We start from the raw sequence: 20,109 nt of genomic DNA on the forward strand, positions 1-20,109 counted from the left end.
TAACAGCCATGCCCATCTTCCTCTACTTTATATGTGGGACGCCTGCCACAGCATGGCTTGACAAGTGGTGCGTAGGTCCATGCCCGAGATCCAAACCGGTGAACCCCTGGGCCACCGGAGCAGAATGTCTGAACTTAACCACTGTGCTAATGGTCTGGCCCCTGACTTTTACCTTCTTGTTTGCTGAATATTTTAATATTGCACAGATTCTTCCTCAGCTTAGTTATGGGATGGAGTTACTTTATCTTTAGTTTTTGCTTTCCCCTAACATGCTCAAGGCAGGACTGGGGCGTCTGGGGGCTCACATGGATTGTTTCCTGTCTTTCAGGCCTTGGTGTCATCATTGCCTTGTGTTTCCCATCTTTTCATCTGTTCTCTGTTTTGTTTTCTCTTTTTGGGTATTGCAAATATGAGGGTAAATTGGGTCCCCATTACTCCACCTTGGCTGGAAGTAGAGGTAACTTTTAAAAGAAAATAATAGCATTTCTTTCTGACTCTGAGTTCAGGAAGAGTTTGTTATGTAAGATAACCAAAAACATAAAGGAAGAGGTTGGTACATTCATCTTTCTTAAAATTGAGCACCTTTTCTCATCAAGAGACTCCACAAGAGAGTAAAAAACATGCCATTAACTGAGAGAAGATATCTGCCTCACATAGAACCAAGAATAGTTTGGTATCTAGAATTTATAAAGAACTGCCATAAACAGGAAAAGGTCACTCTGATAGAAGAAGTTGGCAAAAGACATGCATAGACATTTCAGAGGAGAGGAAACATGTATGGCCAATAAATATATGGAAAATGATCCAAATTGAGAGTTCAGTGAGACACCATTTCTACCCACTTGATTGATAAAAATTAAGAGATCTGATGGAGATCTGACGATACTCTTGCATTAACAGGAACTCATTCATCGCTACTGGGAGTATAAAGTGGTTTTTCCTTTTTGGAAAACAATTTGACATTATCTTGTATAGTCAGATAATTTGTACCCTGTGTTTCTAGGTATGTACCTGGGAGGGGGGACTAGATGTTAACAAGAATTTCACATAAAAGAATTTTCACCAGTGGACATATATAAGAATTTATCTAACAGCAGTGTTCGTAATAGGAACAGCAAACCTAAACAATCCATATGACAGAAGAATAGATGAGTTGTGGTGTATTCTCCAAATGGAATATTATGCAGCATACATACTTATTTTATTAAACAAGGAAATGATAAAGTCATGGGTAGTCTTCATCGGGGGAGCACAGGAGTGGGAGAAGAGCAGTGTGTAAAAGCAGATGCAGTGATTCGGAACGTGCTGGGTCTGTGTTAGGTGGTAGGCTTATAGTCCTTTGTTACATCATGCTTTATAACTTCTGTATTTGTTAAAGTTGTTCTCATGTAGTGTATAAAATATGTATTTTAAATAATTTTAAAAATGAAAGAGTTGCCTTCTTTATCAAAACTTGCTATAAAACTAAACTAAAAATTGTTTAGCATCTTATAGTGCCAGAAAGTAAGGCAGTGCTCAAAAGAAGCGAGCAAAAGCCTATGTGATGGGTGTTGAGAGGACACAGTGGCAACTGAGGAGCCCCTGTGGCCAAGGCTGGAACACTTTGAGGAAAAGAATTAAAAAATGCAACTTTCAGTTATTACCCAAAGTGTATAATAAATGTCCACGAGTCCACACTGAAATAAATAAATAAGGGAGAGAAGACCAATCTCTCGCAGAATTCCAAATAACGTATGCAGACGCTCTGCCCCTAGGGAGGGGCGTAACTCTCTACTCCGTGAGCATGGGCTGCACGGAGCGACGCCCTCCCAAACAGCACAGGACGGAAGGGGAGGGAAAGAACAACAAGGGGAGGCCTGGCAAACACACCTCAGCCAGCTCACCAAGGTCACGTCAGCAGAGACGAGTCCCGAGAGAGCACGGACCCCTGACGGGACGTGAGGAGGAGGCACTTGACCCTGTGCTCTTCCTCCCCCAAACCCGCAAGCCCGCGCTCCTCATGAGAAAGCATCAGACAGATCCCAGCAGAGGGACAGTCTGCAAAGTCCCTGAGCAGCACCCCGCAAAGCTGTCACGGCCATTGGAACCAGGAAAGTGTGAGACCATCCCAGCCAAGAGGAGCCTGAGGAAAGGGGATGACTGGATGTGAGGTGGGCTCCTGGAGGAGTAAAGAGATGCTAGGTAAAAACTAAGGAAACGGGCCATCCCTCTGAGGACAGGAACAAGACAAGGGTGCCCACTTTCACCACTCCTATTCAACATAGTACTGGAGGTGCTGGCCAGAGCAATTCGGCAGGAAAAAGAAATAAAAGGAATCCAAATAGGTAACGAAGAAGTAAAACTCTCGTTGTTTGCAGACGACATGATCTTATATATAGAAAACCCCAAAGAATCCACAGAAAAACTATTAGAAATAATCAACAACTACAGCAAAGTAGCAGGGTATAAAATTAACGTGCATAAATCAGTAGCATTTCTATACACTAACAATGAACTAACAGAAAAAGAACTCAAGAACTCAATCCCATTCACAATCGCAACGAAAAGAATAAAATACCTTGGGATAAACTTAACCAAGGAAGTGAAGGATCTATACAATGAAAACTACAAGACTTTCTTGAAAGAAATTGACGATGACATAAAGAGATGGAAAGACATTCCTTGCACATGGATTGGAAGAATAAACATAGTTAAAATGTCCATACTACCTAAAGCAATATACAGATTCAATGCTATCCCAATCAGAATCCCAAGAACATTCGTCACAGAAATTGAACAAAGAATCCTAAAATTCATATGGGGCAACAAAAGACCGCGAATTGCTAAAGCAATCCTGAGCAAGAAAAACAAAGCTGGCGGAATCACAATCCCCGATTTCAAAACATACTACAAAGCTACAGTGATCAAAACAGCATGGTACTGGTACAAAAACAGGTCCACAGATCAATGGAACAGAATTGAAAGCCCAGAAATAAAACCACACATCTATGGACAGCTAATCTTCGACAAAGGAGCAGAGGGCCTACAATGGAGAAAAGAAAGTCTCTTCAACAAATGGTGCTGGGAAAACTGGACAGCCACATGCAAAAGATTGAAAATTGACCAGTCTTTTTCACCACACACCAAAATAAACTCAAAATGGATCAAAGACCTAAAGATTAGGCCTGAGACAATAAGTCTTTTGGAAGAGAATATAGGCAGTACACTCTTTGACATCAGTTTCAAAAGAATCTTTTCGGACACTGTAACTCCTCAGTTGAGGGAAACAATAGAAAGAATAAACAAATGGGACTTCATCAGACTAAAGAGCTTCTTCAAGGCAAGGGAAAACAGGATTGAAACAAAAAAACAGCTCACTAATTGGGAAAAAATATTTACAAGCCACTTATCCGACAAAGGGTTAATCTCCATAATATACAAAGAACTCACACTGCTTAACAACAAAAAAACAAACAACCCAATCGAAAAATGGGCAGAGGACATGAACAGACATTTCTCAAAAGAAGATATGAATATGGCCAATAGACACATGAAAAGATGTTCATCATCGCTAATCATCAGGGAAATGCAAATCAAAACTACACTAAGATATCACCTTACACCCGTTAGATTGGCAAAAACATCCAAAACCAAGAGTGACAAATGTTGGAGAGGTTGTGGAGAAAAAGGAACCCTCATACACTGTTGGTGGGAATGCAAACTGGTACAGCCACTATGGAAAACAGTATGGAGATTTCTCAAAAAGTTAAAAATAGAAATACCCTATGACCCAGCCATCCCATTACTGGGTATCTATCCTAAGAACCTGATATCAGAAATCTCAAGAGTCCGTTGCACCCCTATGTTCATCGCAGCATTATTTACAATAGCCAAGACGTGGAACCAGCCTACATGCCCAGAAACTGATGATTGGATAAAGAAGATGTGGTATATATACACAATGGAATACTACTCAGCCATAAAAAAAGACAAAATTGGCCCATTCACAGCAACGTGGATGGACCTCGAGGGTATTATGTTAAGCGAAATAAGCCAGTCAGAGAAAGACGAACTCTATATGACTCCACTCATAGGTGGAAATTAGTATATTGATAAGGAGATCTGATCGGTGGTTACCAGGGAAAAGGGGGGGTGGGGGGAGGGCACAGAGGGGGAAGTGGTGTACCCACAACATGACTAACAAAAATGTACAACTGAAATCTCACAAGGTTGTAATCTATCATAACATTAATTAAAAAAAAAACAAAAAAACCACTAAGGAAACGGAACAAAATGTGGACTTCAGTCGGTAGTAATGTATCAATATTGGCTCATTACTTGTAACAGATGCACCATACGCATGTAAGATGTTAGTTAAGGGGAACTGGGTGTGGGGTGTGTGGGAACTCTGTGTTTTCTACCTGAGCCCCTCTCTTACCTGCATCGCCTTCTCTTTGCTTCGTTTGACCACTCCCCTGCCCGTGAAGTTGGCCTCACATTCTCTCCTTGTGTCACTTCTGACTCCTACCCTCCTGACCCTTGTCAGAGAACTCTGTCTTGTACTGTTGGTGACAGTGTGGAGCACAGGTGTGTCAGGGTCTTCTGACCCCCACCCTGCCCCCACTCGCCCTCTTGGTACATAGGAGGTGATGTGACATGTGGCCGCCTGTACTTGGTACATAGGAGGTGACGTGGGGAGGCTGCCTGTACTGAAGCACCTCTTTCTCTCTCTCACAGTGGGCATCCCCACCATCCGGTGGTGTGGGGCGGAGGGGGACTACAACGTCATGGTGATGGAGCTGTTGGGACCAAGCCTGGAAGACCTCTTCAACTTTTGCTCGAGGAAATTCAGTCTCAAAACTGTCCTGCTACTTGCTGACCAAATGGTAAGCGTTGGTTTTTCTGAAGTGACAGAGCAGTGGGGCACTCAGCACATGCTTGGTTTGAGTGGACAGTCTGATAAAATACTCCAGCTGTTCTCATAATTATGCCTGTTAGTACACAGGGAGAAAATGAAAGTTCATTAGCCTTTACCATAGGATGACGACCCAGGTGTGGGGTTTGGAGACCCACCCTCTCGGCACGGCCTGGTACCTTCACGCATGGGGCCCTGGTTACCTCAGGAGTGCATCCTTGGTTCCTGATGGGACTTTGTCTAGTACAGATGTTGTCTGGTAGCAGCTTTTCCGTCAGGCTGCTCTCTGTCCAGCCCCTGAGAGCCAACAAGAGGGAAATGCCCAGGCCTGTCGAGGGGGCTGAAGGTGGTCAGTTGAGTGTCCTCCAGATTATTGAGTTACTCTGTTGGGCTAAGGGGTACAGAGCATGCCCAGGCATGGCCCTTGCTCTGCCAAGCAGACTCCTTTTCCAAGGCTGCCCCCTGGGATTTGATCTTTGACCACTGCTTCTCTACCTGCAGATTAGTCGTATTGAATACATTCATTCAAAGAACTTCATCCACCGAGATGTGAAGCCAGATAACTTTCTTATGGGACTGGGGAAGAAGGGCAACCTGGTCTACATCATAGACTTTGGGCTGGCCAAGAAGTACCGGGATGCCAGGACCCACCAGCACATCCCCTACCGCGAGAACAAGAACCTCACAGGGACGGCGCGGTACGCCTCCATCAACACGCATCTTGGCATCGGTGAGCCCGTGGGTGGTGGGCTCTCCTGTGCCCCTGGTCCCTGACCTACGCTGCCATGGGCATGTCCATCTCTCAGCTCAGGGAAAGGCCAGCCTCTTGGGGGACCCTGGGGGTGGTCAGCATGTTTGATGTGGAGGCTGTCATCAAACCTTTGTATCGAAGGTTTCAGGGAGGCTTCAGGGACTCTGGAAACCTTGTTTTGTGAGGTGTGGTGAGGCAGGTAAATGATGGACTTTCTAACAGCTGTGACACTGACGGTGCTCGTCTGGGGTGTTGGAGAATTTCCTGACAGCACGTCAGGGGCAGCTTCTGGTGAAACCAGAGAATCCGTGTATATTTTTTATGATTTTTAAAGTTCATTTCCGTAGTAAGTGTCTGCCTGGGGCCTTTTGCTTTGCTGCTGCAAGTGCACATGTGCCGTCCTTGATCCGTTTCCCTTGTCTTTCCAGAACAATCTCGAAGGGATGACCTGGAGTCACTGGGTTATGTGCTCATGTACTTCAACCTGGGCTCTCTGCCCTGGCAGGGGCTGAAGGCTGCCACCAAGAGACAGAAGTACGAGAGGATTAGTGAGAAGAAGATGTCTACTCCCATTGAAGTGTTATGTAAAGGCTACCCTTGTGAGTTCTCGAGTGGGTGTGCCGAGCCGGCCCCCTCCCTCCTGTGGTTTCTGTGGGAGGAGGGTAACAGCAGCCCCTCCTTTCCTGGCATATTTCCCCAGTGCCTCTATGGGAGGCTGTGAGGCTGTGGGAGGCGAACAAGGCAGGCAGACACACACACACACAGGCTGGCTCCTGGAGACCCCTCCTGACCCTGTTTGGTTAGGAAGGTGGAAAGCGGACAGGTGGCCATAGCTCAGGGAGTTCCCTTTATTTTTGTGGGACTGCCCCTAGGATAAATGCCTCAGTTGAGATTAAATTGTGCCCTGTGATGCTGAATTTTCTGAAACTTTGTGAAACTTTCCTGAGGCCTAGAGTCTTCCAAATCTAACAAGTATTTCAGTTTCCCTCTCTCACACCCTCAGTGTATAGCAGTGGATGGTAAATGGTAACGTTGACACACTCCACGTGGGTCCACGTGGGATTATTACCTGTTAGCTCTGCATCTCCTTGTTTTGCAGCTGAGTTTGCCACGTACCTGAATTTCTGCCGTTCCTTGCGTTTTGATGATAAACCTGACTACTCGTACCTGAGACAGCTATTCAGGAACCTTTTCCATCGCCAGGGTTTCTCCTATGACTATGTGTTCGACTGGAACATGCTCAAGTTTGTAAGTGGCACTGTCGACTCACTCACTTTTCAGTATGGAAGGAGGAACAGCCAGGTCAGCAAAAGGCTGCCAGTGGCTGACGCGTCCACGGCTGTGTCTTTTGTGTGGAGCCGTGCTATCCAAAGTCTGGGTTCTGAAGGCTAATTCACTGCGCTGGGGGAGCCGAGTGTACCTAGTAGGGCCGTGGCCTATATTAGGTTTGCCTGAGGGCAAGAGCAAGATGCCCGTCGAGGGAAAGCAGAGAAGGCACCACGTGGCCACAACAGGAGTGTTGGGTTCAGGGGGTGTGGGCAGCCAGGGGCCACTCGTAGAGTGTCCACAGGTGCACGTCTGCCCAGAACCAAAGCTCTTACTTGAATGCTAAGTTGTCTTTAGGTGAGAGGTCATTTTATCATTGTCATCAATCCTAAGAGCCTTTGACCACCTGTGATGTTGAGGCATGGTGCTCACATGTTGTTGGTGCAGGAGGGTGTGGCCAAGGCTAAGGGCTCCCACTGGTGGGGTGGGAACCTGCTGCCTCCTCCCTCTGACTGAGTGACCAGGCCTCTGAGCTGGGTAGGTGGCCTGGGGAGGCGCTGCACCTTATGTCTGAGTTTGGCCACCCATCCGTGAGTCGGTTTTATGAGTTTAAATAATTAATCTTTGGATACCACTGCCAGAATTCGGTTTTTTGGAACTTCCACTTCCTATTCTTCTATTTAGTTATGAGTTTAAAACAGAAATTGGAATCTCTCTGGGACAACAAAATCTGATGGAGGAGCAGACCCTCCTCTTCAGAGGGTGTACAGTAAGAGAAGGCCTTGTCCCACACAGCCTTGCGGGTGCAGGGGTGCCCATACAGGAACCAGGTGGTGGCAGTGGCTGCAGCCTCCGTGAATAGGGATCCAGTCGGCAGAGCCAGCCTGACCCAGACCTGGTCTGTGCCATCCAGGGCAGAGGCAGGTGCTGGGAGGAGAGCACCCTGCAGGACATGGTGGCTCAGGAGCCAGGCCCCTCTGCTGCGTTGGCCTGTAAAGGACAGCCCTGGTAGTGGTACTGCAGATCACCCAGAGTCTGGACATCAGGGTGGACCTCCTGCCAGAGCCACTTGAAGCTGCTGGTTTTAACGTTGTCATCCCTTTTAGCAGGGCTCAGCAAACCTTTTCTTTAAAGGACTAGATAGTAAATAATTTTGACTTTGCAGCCTGCACAGTGTCACAGCCACTCAACTCTGCATCGTAGACGGAAAGCTGTAGTAGGCAGTGCGTAAGTGAGGAGGCGAGGCTATGCCAGTACGACTTTCTTTGCAGAAACAGAGGGTGCTGAGTTTGGCCTGTGGGCTGAAGTTTGCAGACCCTTGCCTTAGAGCACTGGTGGTTGCGATGTAACCTTTAGCGTGATGGGTACCTTAGCCTAACGAATTAAAATCAAATCCCCTGTGCAACTGGTTTGTTAGTCACTGAAAGCATAACTAGCTGTTTGTGCTGGGAGCAAACCTTGTTTAGCAGTGTCCACCACACGGGCCCTCCCAGGACAAACCCGGCTGCGGGCCTCCTCGTCACGTGTGCATGATGTTGCTGGCATCACCACGATGCAACAGTCGCCATGGGCCGTGAGTCTGGGCGCTGGTTGCCACCACTCACACCTGCTTCTCAGACTCCCCCAACTGGCACCATGTTGGGCCTACCTCTGACCTCAGACAATTTCCTGTCTGTATGTGAATGTTCACAGAGAAGAGGGTCACCCAGCTGCTGCGGGTGTTTGGGGTTTTAGACAGTGCTGTGGTGATGGAGTGGGGGTTCCCCTGCTGTGTTGGAAAGACACAGGATGCCTCATCTTGTTCTGACTTGCTGGTTTGCTGTGGGGAGCTTCATGGGCAGTCTTGTCCCAGATGCCCCTGTTGTTTTCTTGAGTTGCAGGGGGTAGCCAAGGGCCTTGGGTTGTTTTTCACCAAACCCAGTTCAGTTCTGATCTTATCCTCTTTCCTTCTTAGGGTGCCAGCCGGGCAGCTGACGATGCTGAGCGGGAACGTCGGGACCGAGAGGAGCGATTGAGACACTCACGAAATCCAGCCACCCGTGGCCTCCCTTCCACAGCCTCAGGCCGGCTGAGAGGGACACAAGAAGTGGCTCCTCCCACACCCCTCACCCCTACCTCACACACTGGTGAGTGGCCCACTGCTCACACCACATCCCCCTGCCCCTCAGCAGACGCTGGGGGCCTTTGTGTGTTGGTCGCTCTGGAGACTCCAGCTGTGTGACCTAGTCAGGAGCCAGCTCTGTGCACAGAGTTGGGGCAGCTGCAGCTCGTGGGTGATGCCATGTACATCTTCGTTCATGTCAACTGTTGTTCCTGAGGATAGACTGTTCAGGGAACAGCCTGGGACAGTGCCTTTGGGAACATTCATTTCACAGGACTTGGTCTCTTGAAGGATTGAGTTGCCTGAAAGCTCTGTTGCTATTGCTTCTCCTCCTTCTCATGACACAGATTCCTCCCCCAGAAACCTCTTGATACCCATTTCCCCTTCCCCATCTGTGACAGTCATCGTAAGCGTAGAGGCCTGGGCTGCCCTTCCACCAGACGCCTGATACTTTGCTCCTGGGAAGGTCAGCCCGAAGCCACGCACTGGTGTCCTGTGGTTCTTCGTGGGCCCTGCCCACTGATGCTGACCTAGAAATTAGGGTTCAGGCAGTGCTGCGTCGGCTGGGGGCCAATCACCTGTTGCTGCCCTGAAAATCTAGTGAGATGAAGTCTGGTGCCCAGCCCGCCCACAGCTTATTCTATACTGATGCTGAGGCAGGTGAGGGTCCTTGTTAGACACAGCTCCCAAGGAGAGACCCCCTCATGCTGACTGTGGGGCCGCATTTTGAGACCTCTTCCCCCTGTCTCCCCCTCCTTCAGCTAACACCTCTCCTCGGCCTGTGTCGGGCATGGAAAGAGAGCGGAAAGTGAGTATGCGCCTGCACCGCGGCGCCCCTGTGAACATCTCCTCGTCGGATCTCACGGGCCGACAAGATACCTCCCGCATGTCCACCTCACAGGTACGCTCTCTGAGCTCGCCGAGGTCAGGACGCTGTGGGCCACCGACTTCCTCGTGTTCGGACTAGTCTCACGAGCTCCAAGCAGAGTAGGGTGAGGGTTTTGGAGGGTTTCTTTCCTCCCTCCCCTCTTGGTGTTCAGCCCATTGGTGGAGAACCTTAGAGACAAGCTGTGCGGGTGAAGGGCTCAGCTCCCCACCTGTGCTGGGGCAGATAACAGGGCTTTTCTCTTCTGTTGCCCTCTGTGTGGCCCCCCAGCCCCAAGCCGGCCTTGGAGGCCCTGCAGTCTTCCTTATTCAGACTGGAGACGCCACACCTGCTTGCACCATTTGTCTGTCATAGGCACACCCAGCCTTTGAGACTGTTTCCTCATTCTTGTTGGCCAAGGCACTCCCTTAGAGAGCCTAGTGGGGCGGGGGTTGCTGGCAGTCACTGTAAGGTGGCCTGGACAGAGGCTGCCCAGGGTCTGGCGATGTGCTGTGAGGTGATCGTTCCCGTCTTTTGATGTCCCTGTCTGTCTGCTCTCTCCGGAGGCCAGTGTGCTCAGAGAAACGGCGTGCTGCATGATGGAGGTGGGTGGGCAATGCAGGCACAGGCAGCCTAGGCCCAGCTGAGCGAATCTCCACCACTTCCTCCACCCACATCCTCTTCCCACTCTGGCTTTTGTAGCTGCTGTTCTGCGTTCGCTAACGAGCCTCTCTCACCAGAACAGCCCTTTGTGTACATGCTGACTGTTTTTCTCAAATAGTTTTCAGGCTCCCCTCCATGGGCTGGGTGGGGGGCCTTGGTAGGTCAAGAACTTGGCCAAGTGGGGCCTTGGTAGGTCAAGAACTTGGCTAAGCTGGGCCTTTTGTTCTGCTTCAGTGAGCACCCTGTGGGTGTCGGTCAGGTGGGCAGCGTGGGTTTCAGGAATGCACTGGGAGCACCTCTCTGGTTCACTGTGAGGCCTCTAGTTTAGGAGTTGGCCCCTAGGCCCTGCTGCCGGTGCTTGCTTGTCACTGGGTGCAGCTTGTAGCTGCATTGAGTGGGTTGAAAGTATTCGTGGGGTCTGTGAGGACTGCCTGGAACCTCAGTTCTGCGTGTCTGGCTGGTCTTCCGGCAGAGGAGCAAGGTGTGCCCAGGCAGAGGGAGGGCTCCTGACCACCTTCTTTTTAATTAAGTGAAGTGAATAGTTTTACCAAACTCTTCTAATTTACTGATTATTCTACTGGAAATGAGTTGTTTTTGTGCAGTAACTTTTTTCCCAAAGAGACTGAAGATGCAAGTAGTTTGAATTGTGGGGCTTTGAGGGGTCTAGTCAGGGTAATGAAACTGGGCCTCTTGTGGCACCCGGCCCCACACCCTTCCTCCCTCGCCTCAGGACACAGAAAGGGCTTAATGGGTTTCTTCCCATGCGCCCTGGAACCCGTGAGTCAGCAGTTGGGAGCATGTCCTGGGAGGGGTCTGCCTGGCGAGCTTGGCAAGAGGGCCCGGGTGTGTGGCCCCAGAACACCTAAGGCAGGGACAGCTTGGGCCTGTAGATGCTGGGGACTCTGTCTAGACTTGACATCTGCATGTCAGGGGCTCAGCTAGCAAAGACTAAAGAAGGGACAGGCTTAACTTTTTTTTTTTTTTAAAACTAAGTGTCTGATGGATTTGGGATCACTGAAAGAAATGAAAGAGTCAGAAAGTCCTGCGGGTGTGGGACAGTTATGGGTCCGAGTCCAACCTCCTCTTTACCACGTGGCCAGCCTTGGCCCGCTGCCCCCTGAGCACTGACCACACACAGATCCGAGGTCCTTCCTGTGAAGTCTTACCCAGCTGAGGCGAGCTTAGAACTTGGAATCATGCATCTTTGTTCTCTTGTGCTCTCCTTTTGCTTTCCATATGAAGAAGGACAATGGGGGTCTAAAATGTAGCTAAAAGTCTCAGAGAGAAGCGACTTGGGGGTGTTTCTCTCCAAAGAAGCACTTTAGCTTTTGTCACTGGTCACCCTGAAGATTTTCTTAGAATCTTCAGGTTCGGGACACAGCCCTTGGGGGTGTGTCCCACTGCACCCGTCCTGGGAACGGCTCTTTCCTTCGGGTTTTCCTGGTCACCACGGGTGCTCTTCCTTAGGAGACTGTGAAAGGCTCTTGGCCCTCCAAGGGCGTGATCCGTGTCCCTGCAGGACAGCAAGAGGCTTAGCCCAGGGGCTGCCCCCGATGTCTTTCCTGGTGGTTTGGCAGTTATAGAGCGAGTAGGGTTGCTCCAGCTTTTACGATCCTCTAGCCTCCATTCACACTCATGCCTCTCAAAGAAAGTGAGGTGAAAGTGGGAGCATCAGTGCGTCTGTCAGGGGGAGCTGGAGACGCAGGCACCGTGCATGCAGGCCCCAACACAGCGCCTCCTGTTGGCTTCCTCCATGGCTGCTGTTCCTTGGTTCTTTATGCCCCTCCAGGAGGAGGTGGTACCTCCTGTGCAGATGCACTAAGTCCAGGGAAGTAGTTCATCGTCAGCAGTAAGGCGCTCAGAGCCGCCAGCCGGCCTGCACCCTCTGCAGCTGGGTGTGGGCAGGGGCCGTTGACACCCGTGTCCCTTGTCCTGACCCCATGGCACTCAGACTTTGCAGGAGAGTGGCTACTCCTCCTTGCCCCTACTTGCTTCTCAAGGGCAGCTTGTGCTAGATCAGCCCTCGGGCCACAGTCCCTGCATTCCCGACCCTGGCTTGCAAGTTCAGCCTCTTCTGCTAGAATGATGTGGAGCCTAAAGGGCATCTGGTGGGTGGCTCTATTTGCGGGTTTTTTCTCTTTGTGAGAAGAAAGGGCCTCATCAGTCCAGCACTGTTGATAAAACGTAATACTGGTCCCTGGTGTCAATTACTCCTTTTGATTTATTTGTTTTAATCCATCCCCCCCCAGTAAGCTTCATAGCTCCATCTTCTTCCTTGTGTCAGCGAGGAAATGTGTCCAGTCTGTGTGTCACAGTGAGGTGGCTGTCCTCCCCACCTGCCCAAGCACAGGCTGTTCTGAGCAGTGAGCAAGGCCTTGCGGAGCCGTGAGTGCTGAGAGCTTTTGTAGGGGCCGCCGTCTGGGCATCAGATTCTCTTACTGTGTGAGGAGTTAGAAGGGGTCTGTCCTGGTCCCTTGTTGGCCTCATTAATAACAGGTTCATTCTAGAGGAGCAGCAGTGGCTGCAGGGGCCGCTCAGAGAGGGGCGAGGCTGAGCTCCTAGGCAGTTCTGGGGTCTCCTCTGAGGCGGCCCTGGCCAGTGGCGGTGGACCTGGTTGAGGTGAGGAAGCACTTGTGGAAACAGGAGCGCCTTACATGCTGATCCGGCTGGCAGAACCCTTACCAACAGCTGTCTTTTCCCCCCACCTCAGAATAGCATTCCTTTCGAACACCACGGCAAGTAGCTGCACGTCTCCCCGTTGGAAGGCAGCACTGGGTGAGTGTGCTCACGTCGGGTCTCACAGACAGCAGGCACCGGGGCGGGGTGGGGGCCGGCCACCCCTCACCTGCCTGTGGGAGCACGCAGGTGGGTTCGGGCTTGCATGCCAGGTGCTGAGGTAGAGCGAGGCCCCTCCGCCCAGGTCTCTTCCTCATGTGGATTCCAGAGCAGCTGCAGTCAGCTGCCCAGTCTGGGGGCAAGCAGACCACAGAGAGTCCCCAAACAGGGTGACCCCAGGACCCTGCCCACTGTGCGTTGGCCTTTGGTCCCCACGGCAGTCTCAAGTCGGGAGTGCGTGTGGGGAGCAGGAGCCCAGGGCTCTGCACTTGCGCTTGGCTCCAGTGGCCCCAGAACCCTCGAGCCGCTCTGCCCTGGTGTCGGGATGTGTCATGTCGTGCTCCACTGAGGGGGCCGTGCTTGGTGGGGGTCTTATGCTCTTGCTGCGTGAGGCTCCTGATGGTCTCTGCCCGTCCTGGCTTTGTCATCTCTCTTCCCTTTGCATTTATTTCTGTCTTCCTCGTTTTGTTTTTCTTTTCGAACTTGGTCTCTGCCCAGCATCTCGTCCATGCTGTCGTCTGTATTAACCCATCAGCCACAGCCACCTGCTCCCTTGCCGTTGGTGCATGGCTGGGCGTGCAAGCTGTCTCTGTCGGCTCCACCTTCCAACCAAGGGCTTGCAGCTTCGGTCAGGCTCAGTGCCGCTATGAGAGACCTGCTGCAGTTTTAATATGACTGCACTCTTGGAAACATCTTGATGGGAACTGCTTGTCACGTCTTCCCCAGAGAGGAATCCCAGTGCCCACAGGGAGCCTGGTCCCTGTTTTCAAAACACCAGGTTACTTTCCAGGAAGGAGGCTGGGAGCCAGTATCTCTTCTCCACTTGGACTCTGGTCCGTCGTTCATGAGCTTCTTGGCTCCACAGCCACCAGGCCTCCTGGCCTGCATGCCTCTTCTTCCTTCCCCATCTTCCTGTCACTTGTTCTGCTGAGCACACATCCTGGCTGCAGAGGGACCTTCTGGAATGGCTAGGGGTGCGGGCGTCCAGTGTGGGGCCAGGCGGCATCGGTATCCCCTCTCTCCCAGGTGCTGTCACTGGTGTTTTGTTCCCAAGACTGACCGGCCCTTTGCTCTGGCCTCATGCTGACCTTCTCTTGTGCTTTGGCTCCGACAGATTCCTGGTCGGGTGGCTCCCAGTGGTCTTCAGTCTGTCGTGCACCGATGAGAACGCTCCTTTCTGCTCTGAAGGGCACACACAATGCATGGCTGATCTCCTCTTACAATGGCTTTCCTAGTGACACGCCCCCGGTCTAGAACCGAAACGCTAACACCGGGAGCTCTCCAGGCCACCCCCCAGTGATGCCCGGGGGGAAACAAAAGACAAACTAGACCGACAGACTCCCAGCGCTGCTGTCGCCAGGGGCCACCCCTGAGCCCCCGCCGTGAGTGAACTCCGGTCTGACGGGGCTGGGAAGAAAAGCAGAGTGAGAGACAATCGCAGAGAGAATCAGACTCCCATCCGCGGGCCTTTCAGTTCTCCCTCCAGTGGTGGTACGCCCTGCTCCCTGACGAGTCTACTGTAACTACCGATCTTCTACTTGGTTAAGACAGTTTTGTATCATTTTGCTAAAAATTATTGGCTTAAATCTGTGTAAAGAAATCTGTCTTTTTATTGTTTCTTTCTTGTCTTTTTGCGGTCTTAAAAAGACGTTGACTTTAAAGAGTCCTGAAACAGAGATGCTGCCGTGGAGTTCGTGTAGAATGGAGTGAGACGGGGCGTGGAACACAACGCGAATTTCAGTGATCTGTGCTTGGTGTCTTTGTTGTGTTGTGCGGTCTGCTGTGGAGAGGGAATTTTCTCATCAGAAATTATCACATGTATCCGTGTATGTAAGTAACGTGTGTGTGCTGTGTGTCTTGTGACCTCATTAACCTAGTTTTGGCTGTCACTCTCCCTTCCCCACCGTAAACTAAAATGCCTGCGCAGCACGGACCCACTAGGATTCTTGGAATCGTCAGAGCAGTTAGCAAGGGCACGGCGGGTGCTTCCCGGCAGAGCAGCACTGCCACCTCATCTTCCCAGACATGGCAAGAAGGAGGCCGAGCACTGAAGACCACAGAAGTCGATGCTTTGTGTGTGTGTCACTGAGCCCTCAGGAGAGGGTTGCCAACCAGGAGACGTCGGACCCCTCCCTGGGGTCGTGTGTGGTGGTTTTGGTGGTGGTTGTTGCCTCAATGCCTTTGAATTTGAGAATTTTCTAAACAGACTGTAAATATCACCCATGCAGATTGACCCCTAGTCTGTGTTAACATCTGTGTGCTCAAAACCAGGGACGTGGCCGGCCGCCCCAGGTGCCGGGTTTGCCCAGAAAGGCCAGCGGGGCCAAGGGAATCCACTCTGAAGTGCGAAGAAGCGGGGGACTTGCATGACCTGATCATCCAGCAGGGTGTGGTGTCATGCACTCTCATGACCTTGGTCGGGACGTAGTGAACCCCAGAGGTCAAGAAGTGGGGTGGCGCTGAGTCTTGCCACAAAGATCCTGAGGTGGCCAGGCTCCTGGGGGTTTTCCTGAGATGCTCTTCACTCCTCCCTTCACCCTTGTCTTGTAACAGAGGCACCAGGTGGTGGTAGCAGCCAGTAGAAAGGAGTCCCCCATCTCGGGAAATGAGGTGCAGTATATATTCATAGATACTTTCATGTTTCTTCTGTCACCCCACTGCAGAGTGTTCTGTTTGAAAACGGGCGCTCATAGGAAGGTAGGGACCTAAAAGGTATTGGCATCTGTAAGTTCCCTTCCCACCCCCAAAGTCCCCTGGCACAGGAGTGGTGTGCGTTGATAGTGCAGAGTGTGGCTGTCTGCTGTGTTCTGTATCCTGAGTGGGCTATTGTGTAAGTGTTTTGGGGTGTGGGGACTTGGCCAGGTGGGGCTGTGTCTCTGGAGTGCACAAGGAGCTTGGGTGGGTCAGAGCGAGTTTGGGGCTTTCATTGTGGCCCCATGCTACCTTCAGAGGTCGGCTTCCCCCTCTTGGTGAGGTGTTAGCAGCTGCAGCCCCCCCATGTAGTGTCAGAGATGAGACCGGGCAGCCTTCCCACATTCTGCTTCCAGATTTCGGCGTGAAATTGCCAGATTCCATTTCGAAGGTGGGCTCTGATCTTGAGTCCTCAGCGGTGTGCTTGTGGACGGTTGTTGTCCTCCCAGAAATGTAGTGGAATGTCTGTATCAACCTGTGTATCGGTGGCCAGTCTCTAAACTACGCGTTTGTGTGAACACTGTGTGTGTGTACTTGACCACCGTGTAAATAATAAATTCATGATGACTTCTACCTTTTCCCTGCCCCTGCCATGTGGTCTTTATTTCATCAGTTTGAGTTTTCAGTGTGTGGATTAACCACATGAAAACTTAATTTTCTGAGAATGGGCGTTCAGGTCTGTCCTCTCGCAGCCTGCTGGTGGTGGTGTGAACCAGTTGGGAGCAGACAGAGTGAGACTGGGGATGTGGTGGGGACACGGCTGCTGCTGTCATGTTTCCGGAGCTGACACCCGTGTGGGCCATGCAGACACACGCGTCCACTTTGGGGTTTCTGAAGATCTCCTTTCCCCTGGCTTAATCACTATGAAATGGGCCCCTGACCTCCATGACCCTCGGGGCGGCACCGCCAGAAAGTATTTCTGCCTGCTGATTTTCTGGGGAGTGGACAGTGAGGTGCTGGCATGATGCCGCATTCCTGCTGCCCACGAGGGGTGCACACAGTTCTTGTGAGGTGGCTCCCAGTGGGCCCCTGTGTGGACCAGTGCTCAAGCCTGTCGTTCCCCCACTACTATGATGTCCCATGCCTAGGCACTGTCCCCTCCCCTGGTGTGGTCCTCAGCAGCAGTAGGCAAAGCATCTGAGAAGGCAGCATCTATCTGTCTGCTGTCAGTTGTGCCCATGGCCTTGGCTTCCCTCTCCCACTTGAGTTGCTGAAGCTCAAGAGCCCTGCCCTCCCCCGGCCCAGCGAGCTCCAGATGGGCCGCGCTGTTGACAAGGTGGTGAGGGGCAGGCGGCCGCTGGATACACCTGAAGAGACACCTCCCTGGAAGCTACCCCTCTCCTCCACAAGCTTGCAGGCTGCTCTCCTGCATCCCTTCTGAGGTCTGGCTGGGGGTCCCTCTCAAACTCCTAATCCACCTGCATCTGCTCTTGAGCTTCCCTCCCCCAGCACTATGCCCTGGCAACTGTGGCACTTCCTGGTCCACATCCACTTGTTGCTGGAGCCTTCTGGAACAGACTGGCCTTGTATGTGTGAGCTGGAGGGAAACTGGTGGCAGCCCCGTTGAGACATGCATTCCTGCCCTTCTGCCCCAAGGATGGGAGGGGCAGCTGTGTCCCCACCTCCTGCCCACTTCCCTCCCTCTTCTGCTTCTCTGGCTGTGCCTGGTAGTCCCTGGAAGAGAGCCAGCTCTTCCTTGTCCCATCCCTTCTCACCTTGCCACTGAGACCAAGAGGGTGACCCCCAACGCCTTCTGCTCAGAGCCAGCCCATCCTGTTCTCTGGCCCCTTGGTGCTAGGAGAGCACTCACCACCTCTGTCTTCCTTACTGGGGTCACAGGCTCACTGCTCAGGATGAGTGTGCTCTGGGTCCTGGCCTGGCCTCCACCTCCCACCCTCCCCTAGGCTTCACCCCCACAGAGGGGTGCTTGGAACCCCTCCTGGAACCCCTGTGTTGGAGGAGGGGACCTGTCTTGCTGTCCTGCTCCTGCCTCCTTCTGGTGTGACCTCTGGAAGTAGTGCCTGTCTTTGGCGCCATCCTACTTGTAAAGGTGTGTTTGAGGTTACAGGGGAGTGTCCGCTATGTTCTGTGTCCTTGAGGATACAGTTTAGGTGCTGGGAAGAACTGGGCAGTCCCTCAGGAAACCCCATGAGTGGGCCTTGCAGGTCTCAGCAGCTGCTCCCTGGAGTGTCACCAGCAGGCCCCTCGGGCAGCCACAGAATGGCAGGGTCTGCCTGCCTGGCAGGCCCTTTCTGGTCCTGTCCCCAGGCTCCCCCAACGTGGGCCCTCCATGCATTTTCCAGGTGTTCTTCTGCATACACCATTACGTGTGTGTGTGTGTGTGGCAGGTTCCCCCAGCTCTGGCCCTTGCTCGTGTACCCCTTGCCTCTGATTTAGAGTGATGTGTGCACCCTCTGAGGAGGGGAGGGGCCGAGGGACCCACTGAGAGTGGCCTCAGCATAGTGTCTGCGTCAGTGGTGGTGAGGGAGTCTTCATAGGATGCTGGGTATGAGTCTCCTTTGGCAGGGATGTCTGGAGGGTGAGGGGCAGCCCTGTCCATGGTCACCTGGTCCCCTAGAGTACTGACTGCTCTCCTCAACTCCTCTTAGGGCCCTTGGTGGCCACACCTTCCTGAAGACAGGAAGTTCTCTGTCTCCATGTCTTGGGCACAGCTGGAAATATTTGGAACCAGAAACCTAGGCTGACAATATCATCTGCTCACCCTCTACCCCCAATCCCCAGTCTGGGTAGAGCCCCTGGATGATGTAACCAGCTGATGTTGTTGCTACTGGCAGGGCCAGGGGTGGCCTTGGGTCCATCTAGCATCTCCACCAAGGTGCCGGCTAAGGGACAGATGGGCCTATGTTCCTGAGGCCCAGAGAGGGTGGTGGAGCTCTTGCCCACCCTGGAGTGCAGGGACTCCAGCCTCGGTCCAACTGTGGGGTCCCAGTCCAAGCAGAGGAACCTCAACATGTTGACCATCTCAAAAGCACTTAATAGTGTCCCCAGAATATGACTGGGGGATCGCTGGTTTGGGTGCAGGTGTGGGGACAGGAGGGGACACCCACTTCCTGTTGCTCCTGGCTGGCAGGGGCTGAGGCAGCTTAGGATGAGAGTGAGGGGAGATGCCAGTGGAGGGTACTGGGCCCTTTCCAGGGAGCCTGGGATAACTCCACATGACCAGCAAAGCCGGTGTGAACAGCCCCAGCAGGCCCTGAGGGATGGGGGGCGGCTGGGGAGAGGTGCGTGGGCAGGCTACCCTCCACCTCCCTTTCCCTCCCAGTCTCGGGCTCAGGTAGGCAGTTGCAGAGAACACATTTGGGGCCAACCCTTTGAGAGCTGACAAAGGTGGTGCCCCGGCCTTAGCTTCGCCCAGGGGCTGGCCTGAGGGCTTGGCAGCCCAGACTGGCCCACCTTACCGCCTTACACAGGGCCAGGAAAGCACACGCAGGGCTTCATCTTGATCCTTGTGACTACCAGCACCACCCATAGCCCCATCTCCTGGCAGAGGGGACGGAAAGACCAGAAGGGGCAATGGGGCGGGTGCCCAGAGCCAAGGGACTGCGCCTGAGCTGCAGGAGCCTGGCTTCCCTGCAGAGCCCGATGGCTGGGTGGAGGAGGGGGAGCTGCAGCTCCCTCATGGCCATGTCTCCGTAGCTGGGCCGGAGACGTGAGCTCTCCCTTGCTTTTCATTGCAGAGGAGCAGGGACGTGGCATCTCTCCGGCTGCATGCGGCCCGCCAGGGTGCCCGCTGCCGTCCCCAGCGCCCGCGACGCACCACCTACTGAGGCGGCCCCAGCGGCCTCTGACCGGGCTCCCAGCCACGCAGGCCACTGCTGGCCACAAGGGCAGGTGGGTGTGAGGTACCCGGGGCGAGGCCAAGTGGGGCTGGACCAGGAGGACGGGAGCAAATACCAGCCCTGGGTGCTGACCATGTAGGGCCACTATCAGCCAACTGAGGGCTGAATAGATGGAAACCAGGAAGATCATTTTGTTTAAACACACACACTAATGAACAAAAATCACAAGTATGTCTCAGCTTA

At 52.5% G+C, this 20,109-nt stretch overlaps 1 protein-coding gene and 1 non-coding gene across 11 annotated transcripts in view; both read left to right on the forward strand.

The window, feature by feature from the left end:
- The window catches only part of CSNK1D (casein kinase 1 delta), a 40,079-nt gene that overhangs the window by 19,238 nt on the left and 732 nt on the right, over positions 1 to 20,109 (forward strand). For 3 of the 10 annotated variants that reach the window (XM_070226776.1, XM_070226782.1, XM_070226778.1), the window contains exons 3-10: positions 4,717 to 4,865; positions 5,396 to 5,624; positions 6,074 to 6,244; positions 6,745 to 6,893; positions 8,866 to 9,037; positions 9,774 to 9,913; positions 13,251 to 13,315; positions 14,490 to 16,644. In XM_070226776.1, coding sequence (XP_070082877.1) covers positions 4,717 to 4,865; positions 5,396 to 5,624; positions 6,074 to 6,244; positions 6,745 to 6,893; positions 8,866 to 9,037; positions 9,774 to 9,913; positions 13,251 to 13,283 — 1,043 coding nt within the window. In that variant the 3' untranslated portion in view covers positions 13,284 to 13,315; positions 14,490 to 16,644. Of the gene's footprint in view, positions 1 to 4,716; positions 4,866 to 5,395; positions 5,625 to 6,073; positions 6,245 to 6,744; positions 6,894 to 8,865; positions 9,038 to 9,773; positions 9,914 to 13,250; positions 13,316 to 14,489; positions 16,645 to 19,764; positions 19,919 to 20,109 lie in introns of those variants that run through there. The other 7 variants (XM_023651716.2, XM_070226779.1, XM_023651717.1 and 4 more) reach the window with 3 other exon arrangements.
- On the forward strand, positions 15,749 to 15,883 carry MIR9098 (microRNA mir-9098). Its single transcript, NR_128125.1, has one exon. It is a non-coding gene; the product is annotated as a microRNA mir-9098 (primary transcript).

The sequence above is a fragment of the Equus caballus genome, chromosome 11 (genome assembly GCF_041296265.1).
Source record: "Equus caballus isolate H_3958 breed thoroughbred chromosome 11, TB-T2T, whole genome shotgun sequence".
In the NCBI taxonomy this organism is placed as follows: domain Eukaryota; kingdom Metazoa; phylum Chordata; class Mammalia; order Perissodactyla; family Equidae; genus Equus; species Equus caballus.